Consider the following 16,702-nt stretch of genomic DNA (forward strand, 5'->3'; position numbering starts at 1 on the left):
TTCTTATGTTGTAGTTATGTATCATGATTAAATTAGACAGGGACACCCTCAGCTGTTAACTAACATTACAATGGACAAATATCCATAGCTTGTTTGTCTATGACGAGAAAAATAGAAAGAGAGAGATGTTATGGGGGGAATAACTGGAAATGGTGTGCATTTGTATCTGTAGAAATTCAAAATGCAAACTTTGAAACCTCCCCCCCCCCCCACCATAAGACTGACTGACTTGAAATCTCTCACACAGGTGCAGCTTAATGTGCTCTACAAAAATGCCTCAAGGGCAATTAAGGTCCGCCTAGGAGAGTTTAGAATGACACACTCTGATTTCCACCAAACTATCAGTAAATAATTAATGGATCAGGCTTATTACAAGTTGTATAAAGCATGTCCATATCTCAATTACTTTTCAAGTTATTGACTAATGAACTTTGAAAGAGGCGTGGCTCTGGAAAAGGAAAATTAACACAAATGAACACAAATCAGCAACCGTAAGGTCAATCATCACAAAACTCCCAGGGTATGTTCAGATAAGTGCCCCAATTATACACAGACAGTTTTACATACATACCCCACTAGTACCCTAACCCACAAAACTCCCAGGGTATGTTCAGATAAATGCCCCAGTTATACCCAGACAGTTTTATGTACATACACCACTAGTACCCTAACCTACAAAACTCGCAGGGTATGTTCAGATAAGTACACACATACACTTGCCAGTCTCATTCAAAATCACCAAGGGGCACTTTAAATGCTCAATAACTGAACGTGGGGGGCTTTAAATGCACAATAACTGGATGTGGAATGACACAAATCAAGGTTTGATCTTGGAATCGCAGCTTGCGGCTTTACTACCAGTTGTTTTTGTGTTGGTCATCTTCTTTTCTCAGATCACCGTGACCTAGACCGAGCTACATATCACACTGAATAGAAAAGAAATGGTTCTGACCAATCAGCTGTCTGCATTTTAAACAAAGTGCACTGTTTGTGAAATTGTTACAGAGCTTGCAGGATATAATTTATGATGACGTTGGACCACATGTGTGAACTCAAAGTGCGAACATGTGTGAACGCAAAGTGCTCTGACTTGTGTGTGACGTCTGAAGTTAATAAAGAGCTAATAAGTGTTGTTGTGTCTTCTTCAATGTTTTTCTTGTGTGCACACTAGATTGACCAATACCTTTCAGAAACATAATGCTTTGGTATGCAATGTGTGAAAAAAGAGGGCATCTTTTACTATTATGAGACGTGTGTTTGAAGGTAAATAGTGTTATAACCACAGTTCAGAGTACCAGCTGATGCCTCCAGCTCTGAGTATCAACCCACAGTGTAACATGGGGCTTCACCACGGGGGGGCAGCATAGATGTTTCACTGACAGCCTAATTGTCACAGCAGGTGTGAGGCAGCCTGTGTGTCACACAATTATGGTGTTAAGTCAGGGGATTTCAAAGTGGGGCTCCCTAATTTATTTCACTATAATTCACTCCATAAGTAACACAATGACAGAAAATATGACTTTTGGTGATAGGTATCATACACGTCCTGTAATAAACCATCTATGAGCAGTAAGGTCCTTGGAAGTTTAGGAACCACTGTGTCAGGTGACTGGTCAACAGAACTAATGTTCCCATCATGCACCTCTCCTGCGTGAGTACAGTGCAGTAGTAAGTATAATGAGAAGATGTACAGCACACTGAAGGAGAAATACCAAGTGCCAAATTAAAAAAGTTACTTAAGTAAAATTACAATATTATATATTAAATTAATTATTATATAGAAACCTTCTTCAAAGCTGTTACACAAGGTGGAGGGTGGGGGTGTGGCCTTGACCATGTAATAACTAAGACCCTCAAAATACACACACATACACACACACACATATATATATATATATATATATATATATATATATATATTATATATATATATATATATATATTCTGTATATATTTCACATATATCTATATAACAACTGTTGCGTCAGTTCTATCATCAGTTCTACTTGTGCTCATTTAAAATACAATCAATCAATACTTGTCTTTATTATTACTTTAAAGTCTTACTTTAAAGTAAACTTTAAAGCATTTTCCTGTTATATTCTGACATTTCATGGGAATAATCAGCAGAATAATTGATCATGAAAATAATTGTGATCCAAACAAACAATCCAGCAGGTACAGTACCTCCATGCCGCTCTTCTTCATGCGTCTGCAGGATTTGAGGTAGGTGCGGATGCGCTTGCGGGCGCGTTCCTGGAATTCTGGGAACTGTCTGCTGCAGGACTCGATGATGGCCTGGATCTTCTCCTTAGGCTGCTTGGAGATGGGAACCATCCGATCCAAGTTCTCGTCCACAAACAGACGCACAAACATCTGCAGGAAGACAACAGACAGACAGCTGTTACAGCGAGAGGGTGTTGGTAAAAAGTTATTTGATCTATTGCTTATATTTGTATTTGTTTATCTGGCACAATAAAATCAAGGCAACAGTAACACAAGACATAATAACAATAATGTGCAGGTGAGATTAAAAACACCCCTAGGGGCTTATGGAAGGAATCTCACCTAAGGAAGAGAAGAAGAAGAAAATATATAATGAAGTATTACAATTACAAGTAAGCACTGAATTTAAAAAAGGTTGGCTACATAAAAAAGGCTGTGGGGGCGGCCTCTACCCCCCCCCAGTAAGAGCATGCGTCCCATGTAGGCTTAGTCCTACAGCGACCCGTTGGAATCCCACCTGCGGCCCTTTGCTGCGTGTCACCCCCTCTCTTTCTTTCTCCCTTCCCTGTCTATCCACTGTCTATATTGAATGAAGTGAAAAGCCGCAAAAATTATCTTTAAAAAATGAGGATATTTGGACCTATGTGTGTATGTGCGAGTAGTTATGAGAGACAGAGGGGCAAAACAAAAACAGATATGAACAGTTCAGATCAATGTAGACAGTTATTTTTTTCTTTTTCTTTTCTAAGACTATTTATTGGGCTTCCAGGCTTTTTTTAATCATTTTGACAGTTGACTGAAATGCAGTAAATAAAAATGTTGACAAGTGGAGCTTTATTGTGTTTTGAGGGTCTTTCTTGTCTGTGTCATCATTAATGACACTGAAGGAGGAACCGAGTTAGCTCAATATTTTTTCTTTATGAATATCCTGATACGCCGCATTGATCCCAGCGGGGACGTGGCGAGAGACCCAACGCAGCGTCTCTGACTTACATTGAAGGCCTTTAGTCTCTCGGGGTCAACTCCCTCTGCATCGTTGATCTTGTCGTTGTCGTCGTGGTCGTCATGGTCGTCGTCGTCGTCGTCGGGGGCGACCTGACGCCCCGTGGTCAGGTCCTCGGCACCCAAGTCCATTTTCACGCTGTCGTAGCTGCCACCCGAACTGTACTGGGGGGACTGAACACACACACACACACACACACACACACACACACACACACACACACACACACACACACACACACAGTGTCAAAAACCATATCTGGACAGATAAACAGATATAAATACCTTTGCAGGATTTATGGAGCAATAAAGAAATAGTAATAGCGTGATAATAAATATAAAGTAAAAGATGACTTCATTTAAAAACTAAATCATTTTCTTAATAATTATAATAAATAAAAGAAATGCATTATTTAGATTTTTTTCTAAATGTATAAAGAAATTAAAAAACAAATAAATAAAAAAATCTAAATAGAAAAAATATTAATAAAAAAGCAGTAAAGGACAAAAGAGAAGATTAACATTACCTTACTTAAAACAAAGGTAGAACTGCTAAATGTATACGCAGAGCTATAGTGCGTAGTTTCTGTCTCCCCCATGAGGAATTCTAGGTAAGGACATCACTGTCGGCGTGTCCACATGACACAAGCAGGGTGGGAAATTAACTTTTTTTGCCCAGCAGCCACTGTGGCTAGTAATCGCCCCATTTTACCATTTTTTTATTTTCCGGAATTCAAATTTTTAAAAGAAAGTGCACTAGCATATTTTCAATAGCTTCAGTACAATATTTTGTATTATTAATACATATATTATTAATATAAGCAAATAAAAAGTGATTTGCCTTTATTGTCCCACTCTGCTCCTGGGTTCCCATATTTGCCAGCTGTATGGCAGTGCACTTGATATGAGACTTGGATGACTCGTGGTCTTTTATTGCCTCTAATATAAGGTTAGTTGTTCCTCTAACCAACACACTGTTTTTGTTTTCCGAAGAAGAGTAGGTTTAACAGGAAGTAAGGTGCATGGACTGGTCGTCTGTAAGGTAGGCGATAGGGTCGTGCTGATGGACAATATCATATCATCGTCCATCGTGATGGTTGACTGGCATCACGATGGAGAGCCACCATCATGATGCCCCCCCCTCACCCTGTCAGACACACTCTATTCCTAGTGGACGGTCTTAAACTTGCAAAGACACTTTGCGCTGTACTGCCCCTTAAGTGGAAGCTACTTCCCCCCTTACTTGCAAACTATTTGTAATGACAGTCTCTCTCTCTCTCCCTGTCCGTACAGTAGCTCGCTCTACCTGGCCTAGTAACGTATCAGAATGCGGTAAGGTCATGCTCTGCGCCTCGGCTTAGACACAGCGGTCTCCAGCGAGAGAGAAAAGGCGTTAATGTGGAACACTATCACTCTTTCTTTTATCCCCTCATTGGACTAACTTTGTGGATACCACTGTGTCCGTGCATCAATAAGTAAGTCTGATGACGACGTTATGTAGGATTTATGAACAACAGGACTTTAGCAACAGGAGGATAATTCACGATGGTGCTATTTTATGTGTGAGCTAATATTGTGCATCTGTTCATGTACACTGCAAGGCAATCAGTGCAAATATAACTGAGAATGTAGATTAATCTCAGTAATGATGGTATATTAGGTTATTACTGTCGCTCCTCTGTACTGTCGTTACGCAGATCACAGAGATCTGATTGAATGTAGACTTTACGGCACCGTAGTTAAGTGAAAGCTGGTCAAGTTGTAATATGTTGCCCCTACCAGCAGGTGGCAGCATGTAAAACTTTCTATTTACAGAGGGCATTTTTAAATCTGCCAATTTAGGGGACATCTCCCAACCCTAGTAGGCTAACCATTCCCTCATTTTCCCTTCGCCACCTTCTCTTTTACTTTACTTTGCCCTCAACAGTTTCTACTGCTGGCTTGGCAGTGGGCCTCCTAACACCGGGGATATGTTGCCACATTTTTTTAAACCGATGTCATGGACTAGCGCTGAAAACCACTCCACCCGCCTCTGTGGCTGGTTTGCAAGGCAAAGTCAGCCGCCACTTTGAAAAAGTACTAATTCCCACCCTGGATACGAGCCTCCCGTGATTGACTCCTGCATGCGCTTTGTGTAGACAGATTAACTCCTTCTTTACTAAATCTCATAGTGTGTTTGTGATTCGAGCGTGCGTGTGTGTGTGTTTGTTTGTGTGTGTGTGTGTGTATATGTGTGAGTGTGTGTGTGTGCATGCGGTCTCACCTTGCCCCCGTAGTCCCTGCCGTCTCGGTCCAGACGCAGCTCGGCGGTGTCTGTGTGGGACTGGGTGTGTGTGATGGGAGTATGCGCACTGTGTGTGTGGGGTGTGTGTGTGTGCGGCAGAGGCAGTGCCGGGTGTGGAGCCAGGGGAGGTTTGGCAGCCAGCGGGTACTTCCTGCGGAGCTCCTCAGGCGCGCTGGGATGCAGAGCGCCAAGCAGAGCCGCGGCCGCCGCCGACACAGTGACGGGTAGGTGTGCGGCGGCCAGGGGCCGGCGCTGAGGAGGGGGCTCGCTCAGGTTCATCGGCTGCTGGTCTTCGGATGATGAGGAGGAGGAAGTAGGCGTGCTGAAGTCCAGCGGGGCGGGACCACCGTTGCCGTTGACCTTGGTTTCCCTGACTATGGCAGCGTCCGTCACAGCGGAGGAGGGAGGGGTCAGGGCTGGCAGGCCGTTCCCACTGCCGCTCTCTGATGATGAATCCTCTGAAAGGAGAAGGAGAGGTTCAGTTTCACAGATTGACACACTGGTGTTGCTTCTTGTTTGCCCGCAGCTTTGTTATTAGTGGTATGTGATTCCTCACATTACTGTCATGAATATATATACATACACACATACAGTGGTGTGAAAAAGTGTTTGCCCCCTTCCTCATTTCCTGTTCCTTTGCATGTTTGTCACACTTAAGTGTGTCGGAACATCAATCAATTTAAACAATATTCAAGGACAACACAAGTAAACACAAAATGCAATTTGTAAATGAAGGTGTTTATTATTAAAGGTGAAAAAAAATCAAAACCATCATGGCCCTTGTGTGAAAAAGTGATTGCCCCCTAAACCTAATAACTGGTTGGGTCACCCTTAGCAGCAGCAACTGCAACCAAGCGTTTGCGATAACGTGCTTTTACAGCATCCTGGAGGAATTTTGGCCCACTCATCTTTGCAGAATTGTCCTAATTCAGTTACATTAGAGGGTTTTCGAGCATGAACGGCCTTTTTAAGGTCATACCACAACATCTCAATAGGATTCAGGTCAGGACTTTGGCTAGGCCACTCCAAAGTCTTTATTTTGTTTTTCTTCAGCCATTCGGTGGTGGACTTGCTGGTGTGTTTAGGATCATTGTCCTGCTGCAGAATCCAAGTTCGTTTCAGCTTGAGTACACGAACAGATGGTCGGACATTCTCCTTCAGGATCTCTTGGTAGACAGCAGAATTCATAGTTCCTTTTATCACGGCAAGTCTTCCAGGTCCTGAAGCAGCAAAACAGCCCCAGACCATCACACGACCACCACCATATTTTACTGTTGGTATAATGTTCTTTTTATGAAATACAGTGTTCCTTCTACGCCAGATATACTTGGACACACACCTTCCGAAGAGTTCCACTTTTGTCTCATCGGTCCACAGAATGTTGTCCAAAGTCTTGGGGATCATCAAGATGTGTTTGGAGAAATTGAGACGAGCTTTGATGTTCTTTTTGCTCAGCAGTGGTTTTCTCCTTGGAACTCTGCCATGCAGGCCATTTTTGCCCAGTCTTTTCCTGATGGTGGAGGCATGAACGCTGACCTTAACTGAGGCAAGTGAGGCCTGCAGTTCTTTGGACGTTGTTGTGGGGTCTTTTGTGACCTCTTGGATGAGTCGTCGCTGCGCTCTTGGGGTAATTTTGGGCGGCCGGCCACTCCTGGGAAGGTTCACCACTGTTCCATGTCTTCGCCATTTGTGGATAATGGCTCTCACTGTGGTTCGCTGGATTCCCAAAGCTTTGGAAATGGCTTTATAACCCTTTCCAGACTGATAGATCTCAATTACTTTCTTTCTCAATTGTTCCTGAATTTCTTTGGGTCTCGGCATGATGTGTAGCTTTTAAGGATCTTCTGGTGGACCTTACTGTGTTAAGCAGCTCCTATTTAAGTGATGCCTTGATTGTGAACAGATGTGGCAATAATCAGGCCTGGGTGTGGCAAGAGAAATTGAACTCAGGTGTGGACAACCACAGTTATAGTATGTTTAAACAAGGGGGGCAATCACTTTTTCACACAGGGCCATGATGGTTTTGATTTTTTTTCACCTTTAATAATAAACACCTTCATTTACAAATTGCATTTTGTGTTTACTTGTGTTGTCCTTGACTATTGTTTAAATTGGTTTGATGTTCCGAAACACTTAAGTGTGACAAACATGCAAAGGAACAGGAAATGAGGAAGGGGGCAAACACTTTTTCACACCACTGTACATATATGGATATATATACACACTGGACAAAATTATAAACCCAAACCATTTTTCACAAGCTGAACTCAAAGATCTAAGACTTTTTCTATGTAGTCAAAAGACTTATTTCTCTCAATTGTTGTTCATAAATCTGTCTAAATCTGTGTTAGTGAGCACTTCTCCTTTGCCGAGATAATCCATCCACCTCACAGGTGTGGCGTGTCATCAAGATGCTGATTAGACAGCAGGATTATGGCACAGGTGTGCCTTAAGGCCCTGACCCACTAACCCAAACTAACAGTCCGGCGAGGTCGGTGACTCGGGTCTGTTAGGTGTGGGGTCCGAAAAGCAGTCAGTATCTGATGTTAGGGTTAGGGTTCATCCCTCTCTCTCTCTCTCTCTCTCTCTCTTTCTCTCTCTCTTTATCTCTATCTCGACCTGACTGCAGTTCATCATCATAACCGACTTGAGTGGGCTAATGCTCACATTCAATGGTGTCTGGCACTTTTGAGTGGTGTTCTCTTCACGGATGAAGCCTAACGCCAGATAATGACTGCTTTTTGGTTTGGGTTCCGGCTGCCCCCCTGTGGCCCCCTGCGGCCCCCACCGGCGCATGAATGTCCAATTGAATGGGAAGACCAGCGTTTTTTGCCGGACTGTCTGAGGACCGCCGCAGTGTGTAAATGCAGCCTTCGTCCTTTTTTCATATTCGGTCTCTTCTATTTCGCCCTCTCTCTTCTTCTTTGTCATTTCTCTTTAACGATATAAACAAAGTTTGCTTGCTAATAACTTTACAGCATAATAACTGGATGACCTTAACGTCACATCAACATAGGACCCAGAATCCAGAAAACCAACTTAGTCAAAAGAGAATACTAAAAGGGCAATTCCACAGTTAGCTTTGACATTTAGCACAACCTATAAGCTCCATACATTATGAACATCACGTTTTTAACTATCACCATTATGATTCTTATTTTTGCATGTTGTTGCAGAAATGGAACTTTATTGGTATGACGACAACATGAATACATTCTGATCTCAGTCTGATTAAAGACTACTTATTCTGTGTGAAATAGTCATTAACATTACAGTTTTTGTCGATATTATATACAGTAGATATTGTTATATGAAAATAGATATCATCTTAGATTTTGGATATGGTAATATGGCATAAGAGGTGTCTTTTCCTGGTTGCATTACAGTAAAGTGATGTCATTTTCTGGAATTATCAGACTGTTGTAGTTGTTCTATTATTTGCCTTTACCCTCTTAGTCATAATATCCACATTACTGATGATTTATCCAAAATCTCAACCAAGCACCAATAGTTCACTCCAATATCGTTCAGTATCGATATCGAGGTATTTTGTCAAAAATATTGTGATAGTTTGAATACACACATACATAATATTGAATGCCCAGCAGATGGCAGGCTTCCTTCATGAACTGTATGAGATTCTTATAATCGGTCTTGGCTTCTGTTCTGCTCTGCAATGGTTCATAACATTTTTATTTTATTAATGCTTTACTTCTGGATTGCATTCTGATGTATTTTGCTCAGTTTGAATAGATATAATTAACCTATAATAGTATAAAGAAATCCACTCTGACAACATCACAAACTACCGGCTCACAAATCGTCTCCCAACACCTCTCTTACTTGGTTTTAGTTGGAGAGTGATAATATGTCTTGTAGCACACTGTATCTTCTAGGAAAGTAAATTATGAACGTCGACAAAAATGTGGAAATTCCTTCATTGCAGCCACAGCTGTCTCACAGCCAGAATGAAATTGGGGGGCAGTTAGTGTCTTCCTGTGGCTAGCAGGACTCTGACAGAGATGACTCTGACAAGAGGAAACAATTTGTCTGCTGCTGCTGGGAGGAAAGTAATGACTTCTCAAATTATATAAGCCACGGGCAGTGTTCGGACTGCCAGCGTCTTCCCGGGTACCAGCAATTACAATTAGGGTGCACAAGATTACGTTGTAGCCAAAAATGGTTGTTTCAACGTGTGTAGTATCTCCAAGGCACCAGAGATGTGGTTTTGTGTTCTATACAATGTGGGAGAGGCTGCATACAGCTGCTGTGGAGGCTATTGTTCTGGGTCGAGTGGAGCAGCGTCTGTTTATTTGATTAAAGCCATCCAGTCTGCAGCCGGACCAGACAACCTAGTCCCCACCCTGCATTATGAGAGAGGCCCCTCCCCCACCTTCATGCCCTTATCATGATCACCACCAAGCTCGTTTTCCTCCAGCTTGATCTAAATCCTGGTAACATCCTCTTCCTCCCGTCGTTGTTATCAATGCCACCTTTTTACAGTGGAGACTGGAAGGAAGTAAATATTCCTATTAAAAGCTGAAAACAAAAAAATGTTGCTTTAAAAGTTAAAGTGTGGCGTCCACCCCAACCGCTCCGACACCTGAAGCGTGAGTTCTTCTTCTGTGTTAAAAGTCTACGCTGTGGCTACGTACATAGGTACGTGGAGACAGGCACCCTACGCCGTAGCCTGACGTGCATCTCTAAAAAAATGTAACTACATGCATGTAACGCATTTCGCACGGCAGTGACTCGGTATCACGGCATCCCCCCCCCCCCCGACTCATTTCCTGGTTCTCCTTCTCCATAAACAACAGGAGGGGGTTAGCTTCTCCTGCTACAGATGTCTCATCGTGGTCAGAAAGAACAGGGGAGACACTTTGCTTCTCTCACTAGGATTCTAGAGTCAGTACTCACTCCCTCTACCACACACACACAAACACACACACCAGCGCACAAGAATAAACTTCAGGCCTCTGATGTAGGCTACGGCGGAAGCTCTGAGTGGAGCCTCAATAGAACCGTAAATTATGCTACTGCCTTTTCATTTCTAAGCCCCGTTTCAAGACAAAAATGATCTCCATCCATCACACAAGAGTTTTAGCTGCAGTAGCAGAATTAATCTCCGTCCATATTGACATGCTTGACAACGCATATCACATGACCATTAAAATACACTGGGCAAATGAGTGCCGTTAGAAACAGGAAGCAGACTGTCCTAACTCTGCAGTTGAAAATCATGGATGTATAACTTAAAAATACAGAAAATACTTTGAAGCAAGTACCAAAGTACCAAAGGTAAAAGTCCTAGGCCCAACACTTTGCTCAGCATTCATCAGTGTTGATATAGTGAAGCTTGGAATTTCAGTGCTCCAGTAGTAAAGTGTGATATGGTAGTTACTCTGTATCAGTACTATGACTGTATTCTCTCTATTCTCTATTCTATAACTCTAGGAGTTTTTGGTTCCAGAACAGCTGATTTGAGTTGGTTCACTCAACTCTGAGTAGGTTGACTCAGAGTTAAGGGCGTGCACCACCACAATAAAAAGGGAGCATGAATGGAGCCATGATACTACGATTCACCATGACAACCACCACAAACAAACTGGTCGGCAGGAATACTCATGCACAAATACAGCGATTTTGAACATGTATTTATACGTTTAATAGTCTGCCTAACATGATTAATAAAACAACAAGTGTTTTTATTCATACACATGACAAACTGGTCTTAAATGTACCTGATGTTGACTGAATGAAGGATTGAATGAATGAATGAATGAATGAATGAAAGAGTGCTGAGTCAGAGGGAGGAGACTGATACAGACTGAATGAATGAATGAGAAAATGAAAGAGCACTGACTCAGAGGGAGGAGACTGAGAGAATACAACCTGCTCCTGACCAGGTTAGGCTCACAGGCTCAGTTAACATAGTAACTGACTCTGAGGTTAAGATACCTCTCTTTCTGAAACAGGCTCAGTTACCATAGTAACTGACTCTGAGATTAAGTTACTTCTCTTTCTGAAATGGGCTGGAGTTACCATAGTAACTGACTCTGAGGTTAAGTTACCTCTCTTTCTGAAACGGGCTGGAGTTACCATAGTAACTGAATCTAAGGTTAAGTTAACTGTTTTTCTGAAACGGGCTGGAGTTATTATAGTAACTGACTGAGGTTAAGTTCCCCCCTCTCTCAGGTTTGATTAACCTCCCTTTCTGTTTCCCTCATCTCAGGGTTAACTAAATCAGCGTTTTCACTAAACCTGCTTCCTGAAACGGCCCCATGTCAAGGTACTTTAGATAGTGTTAGGCAGCCTAAGGGTTGGGGCCCCTCAAAGGAACACAAGATACATCTGAGGGGTTGGGAGAGGAGGAAAAAAAGAGTTCTGCCACACAAGTGTATAGCGTATGTGTCTTGGGACTTTGTTTTGCAAAATATTGGCTACTTCCAGAGAACTGTAATTTAAATGAAACCATCTCGATGAGCAGAGGTGGGTAGTAACGAGATACATTTACTCCGTTACATTTACTTGAGTAAGTTTTTGAAAAAATTGTACTTCTAGGAGTAGTTTTAAATCACTATGGTTTTACTTGTACTTGAGTAGATTAGTGAAGAAGAAACTGTACTCTTACTCCACTACATTAGGGTACAAGGAGCTCGTTACTTTTCTTTTTACCTCTTTGGTATTCTATGCGTCATTGTTTTTACCCCAGCGTACGCCTTATTTTAATGTTTTATTTTGACAGAGAGAGAGAGTCTTCCGCTTAAGACTCTACCACGTGACTGTGTTCCACCAATCAAACGGCGTTGTGCAGTCACGTGACCATACTCGTTCTCAGCGGCGGGACCATAGACTGTATATATCTATGGGCGGGACGTGTTACCTTACAGTCGTAGCAAAACAAAGAATGTCGCCAAGGCAACACAGACGTGGAGGAACCCCCCGGCCTCATAGTGAAAGCATGGTTACCTTCTAGGAAAAGTGCGAAACAGCAGCTACATCATGCGGCGTCTTCTGTGTCGACCAAATCAAACGGACATGTGAGCATTCAACAACTCAACATCTGACCTGAGGAAACGTAGCGGTGGTTTTAGTTTCTGCTGTGGAGAGGTGGATGTTTGTCTTTTAGGTTACATACAGTATGTTTTACACATAAAGTATCCATTCTAATTTGATGTGACAAGTCTCTCACTTAAGCTATTTTGTAATTAATAAATACATTTTAATTTATTTTATTGTTTGGATGAACTATAATTTGCCTAAAGATGATTATTTTGTATTTTTGTCTGTCTGATTGATGCTTGTGTTAAGAAATAAATCAGACGTTACTCAACAGTTACTCACTACTTGAGTAGTTTTTTCATCAAGTAGTTTTTTACTCTTACTCAAGTAATTATTTGGATGACTACTTTTACTTTTACTTGAGTCATATTATTCTGAAGTAACAGTACTTTTACTTGAGTACAATTTTTGGCTACTCTACCCACCTCTGTCGATGAGTGGATTCAAATAGACCCTCATCCCTGAGGGGTCACAACCAAAAAGATGTCGAACCACCGGTTTATTCTTGATCTGAAAAGAAACTACAGCTGAGGGGTAAAAAGCACAATACTTCCTGCTGAAACCCAGTGGAGTTTAAGTATAAAGGCACTAAAAGACATTAAATTTAGTACTTAATTACTTAATTAATAATCTACATACTGTACATACCTGGACACAAACTGCGCTTAACTGTTTTATTTATTTGGTTTTAATTATGCTCAAGATCTTTTTATAGCTAAAAGTTTGTTATTGTTATTTTTTTAATAAAAATATCTTATCTTTTTTTTAATATTCTCTATTTTTTTACACCTCCTTATTCTCTATTCTAATGTCTTGTAAGCTGCTGGAAATTAAATTTCCTTGAGGGAGTCATCCCAAAAAGATCAATAAAGGGAAGTCTAAGTCTAAAGATGCTACTATCATGAGATGGCAAAGAGCAAGAAAGAAAAACAGAAACAAAAATTCATGCTAAAAACATTAAACCTTCTAAACTTATACATTTGGTCTCAAAATCCTCAAATAAAACAGGTGATGGTTTACAAATAAATACTTTCTGACTATCTATCTATCGATCTATCTATCTATCTGTCTGTCTGTCTTTAAATGGACTCTCCTCTCATGTAACACTTAAGAAAAGAGGTTAAACTGGTGTTAAATGCTGCAATATAACATCTTTTTCTCATTGTCTGTAACTCGTTTTTCAGGCAGACTGGCTACTAAATAAGTGATTGTGGAATAAATGGTGTGTGCCAAGGAGTCCGCCTGACACACACAACGCGCGCACACACACACACACACACACACACACACACACACACACAAGCTTTCCACTTCCATAACAAGAAACCGAGGAAGGATGGAGAAACACAGACACATTTTAAACATTAGCTTACATGCAACTTACACCCAAACGTATTGTGGTTTACTGTTTAATTGGAGTTGCATTTATATGCACTACAATATTCCCAGCATCACACACAGATGGAAAGGCATAAATGGTCAGCTTTTGACTGATGAACATTGTTAGAAGCTGAATAAGATAAGAAAAATGAGTTGAAATAGGAGCAGAAAGCGGCTCCAATCGAGGATGATTGCAGTATAGAGGGAGGGAAGAAGAGGAGGAGGTCATTTGAATGAGTCAACGGCACGAGAAAAATGCAGGCGCTGGATTGTGAGGAAAAGAGAGTGATGCATAAAAAGAGAGAGAGAGAGGGGGCTGAGGATGGTATCGACTGTGTCATTCGTTGGGTGGGGGGAGGAGGGAGGGGTGGAGCCCAAACCGCTGCATGGAGACAGCGAGAGATGGGTAGAGAAGGCGATACACTACGGGGGGAGGCACAGCCAGGCAGAAGGAAAGAGGTCAGCAGGGGGGTGGGGGGTGGGAAGAGGAGGCGGAGGAGAGGGTCATGGCTCGGGGGTGGAAGCAGCAGGAGGAGGAGAGAGAGGGGATGGAGGGGAGGATGAGGGAGGATTGAGGTGGGGGATGGTAGGGGGAAGGGTGGAGAGAGACTGAGTCAAAGGGACAGGCACGTGGGAGAGACTTTTAGATTTGATTGCATCTTCTTTACCTATCATCATTAATATTAATCTTTGCTGTTCTGGTACAGTATGTTGTCTCATATAGACCATATCTGTCAGTGTTGCAATATGCAGACCATGTGTCGTCTTACATTCTTCAATATCACACTTACATCTTAAACATGGCCTGTTTGGAGAGAGTGAATGCCAAATAAAAGGCAATGTAGAGGGAGTGAGGGAACGAGGGAACGAGGGAAGCCCTGGGACCAGGAGCTAGAAAGCATGGCAGAGTGTATTTATGAGTGTGTAAGGAGTATTCATGCGTAGAGGTTAAGGCTAACCCAATTCTTGCTGCCTTGACACAAATCCCCCCCCCCCCCCCAGCAGCAACTCACTGCCTCCGCATCCCTCCATGACTCTACAGTGAGGGATAGCTGCTCTCCCCCTCAGCTTCTCTCCGTTCTCTGGATTTTTATCCTTTCTCTGCCCATGACGGCTAAACAGGGAGCAGCCCCCTCTCTCTTCTCTGCATTCTCTCCTTCAGTCCTTCAGAAACAAACAAAGCATCCTTCCTCATCCTCTATTCCCATGGTATTGTGTCCTGCCTCTGTTTCTTCTCTGCCAGAATCAGGCTACATGATTAGTATTCAGATCTTTCCCTCATGTAAAAGTATGAATAACACAATTTAAAAAAACACTTTGTTACAAGTTAAAAGTCCTGCATTCAAAATCTCAAATGAAGATATATATATATATATAATGTATAATGAAGAACATGTACTTTTAGTCAAATGTAAAGTAAAGGTACTCACTATGCCGACAAATGGGCGCTTTAGGTGTCACGTTATTACAAATTATAATATTTGATCATCATTAGTGATGCAGTAACACATAAGATGCATGTTGAAGTTTGTAGTTGACTGCAACAGAGCTAATTGTATTAATTTGTTATCCTGTCATGTGCGTTCATTTACTGTACAACAATTCTCTGTATTTTATATTCTCAGTATAGGTTTTAATATGTTCATCTGCAGTCATCAAATGGATGTAATGGAGTAGAAGAAGAAAGTAGCATGACATGAAAACGCTAAAGAAAAGCACAAGTACCTCTAAATTGCACTTAACTACAGTACTGGAACAAATGGAGTTACATACCAGCAATGTCAGCAAGACAACAGAAACAGCTGATGACAGAGAGGCGGGGGGGGGGGGGGAGGTGGACAAGGAAAGGCACACCAGTTGGCTGCACATCCTGAAACTAGATGTCAACATACTCCTCCAACATACATGCTTTTGGCCTCTTACTGTACTTCACATCAGCTTCTTCCTCTAAGCATGGACACACAACTTTCTGCTAAAGAGTTGTAGTGTAGTTTTCGGGGCTTTTCTCATGGGTTTGAAGAGGTGAGGTCACTTACTCCCTGAATCAATCAGGATTTAGAATTTGAATCAAACTGCGATGACAGGCTACTGCAAATCAAATCTGGTTAAACCACACCTGTGCACTCTTGATAAAGCAGATTAGCAGGATTTTGAGTGTTGAATTATAAAAAAAAAAAAATGTAAGATTATTTTTTGGGCTTTTCTGCATTTATTTGATAGGACTAGGGAGAGAAAAGGGGAACATATGTAGGAAATTGTGACAAGTTGGATTTAAAACTTGGACCTCTGCATTGAGGCATCAACCTCCTCTCAGTATATGTGCGCCTGCTGTACCCACTGAGCCAACCCAGCCAATTCCTAAAAAATTATACCTTCCCCCCCAAAAAAACCTTCACATTTGAATGTGCTCATTTAGAGCCAAATATTTAATGTAATAAATGAATGCAGATTTTACGCTGCTTTAATGCTACAGGATACAGTGACATTTTAAATGTTTTGGAAGGGGTTTTTGCTGTTTTAATGATAATGAGAAGTTCAGCCATGACATATGTAATAGTCAGTTGTCCAAGTACATGTACATACTTTTGGCCATATTGTGTATTCTGCTGATGTCTACAACACAATGTCATGGTTGTTTACAATCCTTGTCCCTCTGCACCACATGCAAATTGCAATAAACTACAAGCGGTGATTGAACGAGGTTCAACGTGGGCTCTGACGTCTCTTCTGCCGAGTCACGGCATCGAG

The 16,702-nt window shown here is 41.8% G+C and overlaps 1 protein-coding gene across 3 annotated transcripts in view; it reads right to left on the bottom strand.

The window, feature by feature from the left end:
* Positions 1-16,702, bottom strand: part of LOC116692143 (nucleolar protein 4) — a 185,689-nt gene that overhangs the window by 5,851 nt on the left and 163,136 nt on the right. For all 3 annotated transcript variants that reach the window (XM_032520194.1, XM_032520193.1, XM_032520195.1), the window contains 3 exons: positions 5,492-5,970; positions 3,220-3,402; positions 2,188-2,376 (listed from right to left, as the gene is read on the bottom strand). In XM_032520194.1, the coding sequence (XP_032376085.1) occupies positions 2,188-2,376; positions 3,220-3,402; positions 5,492-5,970 (851 nt within the window). The remainder of the gene's footprint in view (positions 1-2,187; positions 2,377-3,219; positions 3,403-5,491; positions 5,971-16,702) is intronic.

This window comes from Etheostoma spectabile, chromosome 7 (assembly GCF_008692095.1).
Source record: "Etheostoma spectabile isolate EspeVRDwgs_2016 chromosome 7, UIUC_Espe_1.0, whole genome shotgun sequence".
NCBI classification, from domain to species: domain Eukaryota; kingdom Metazoa; phylum Chordata; class Actinopteri; order Perciformes; family Percidae; genus Etheostoma; species Etheostoma spectabile.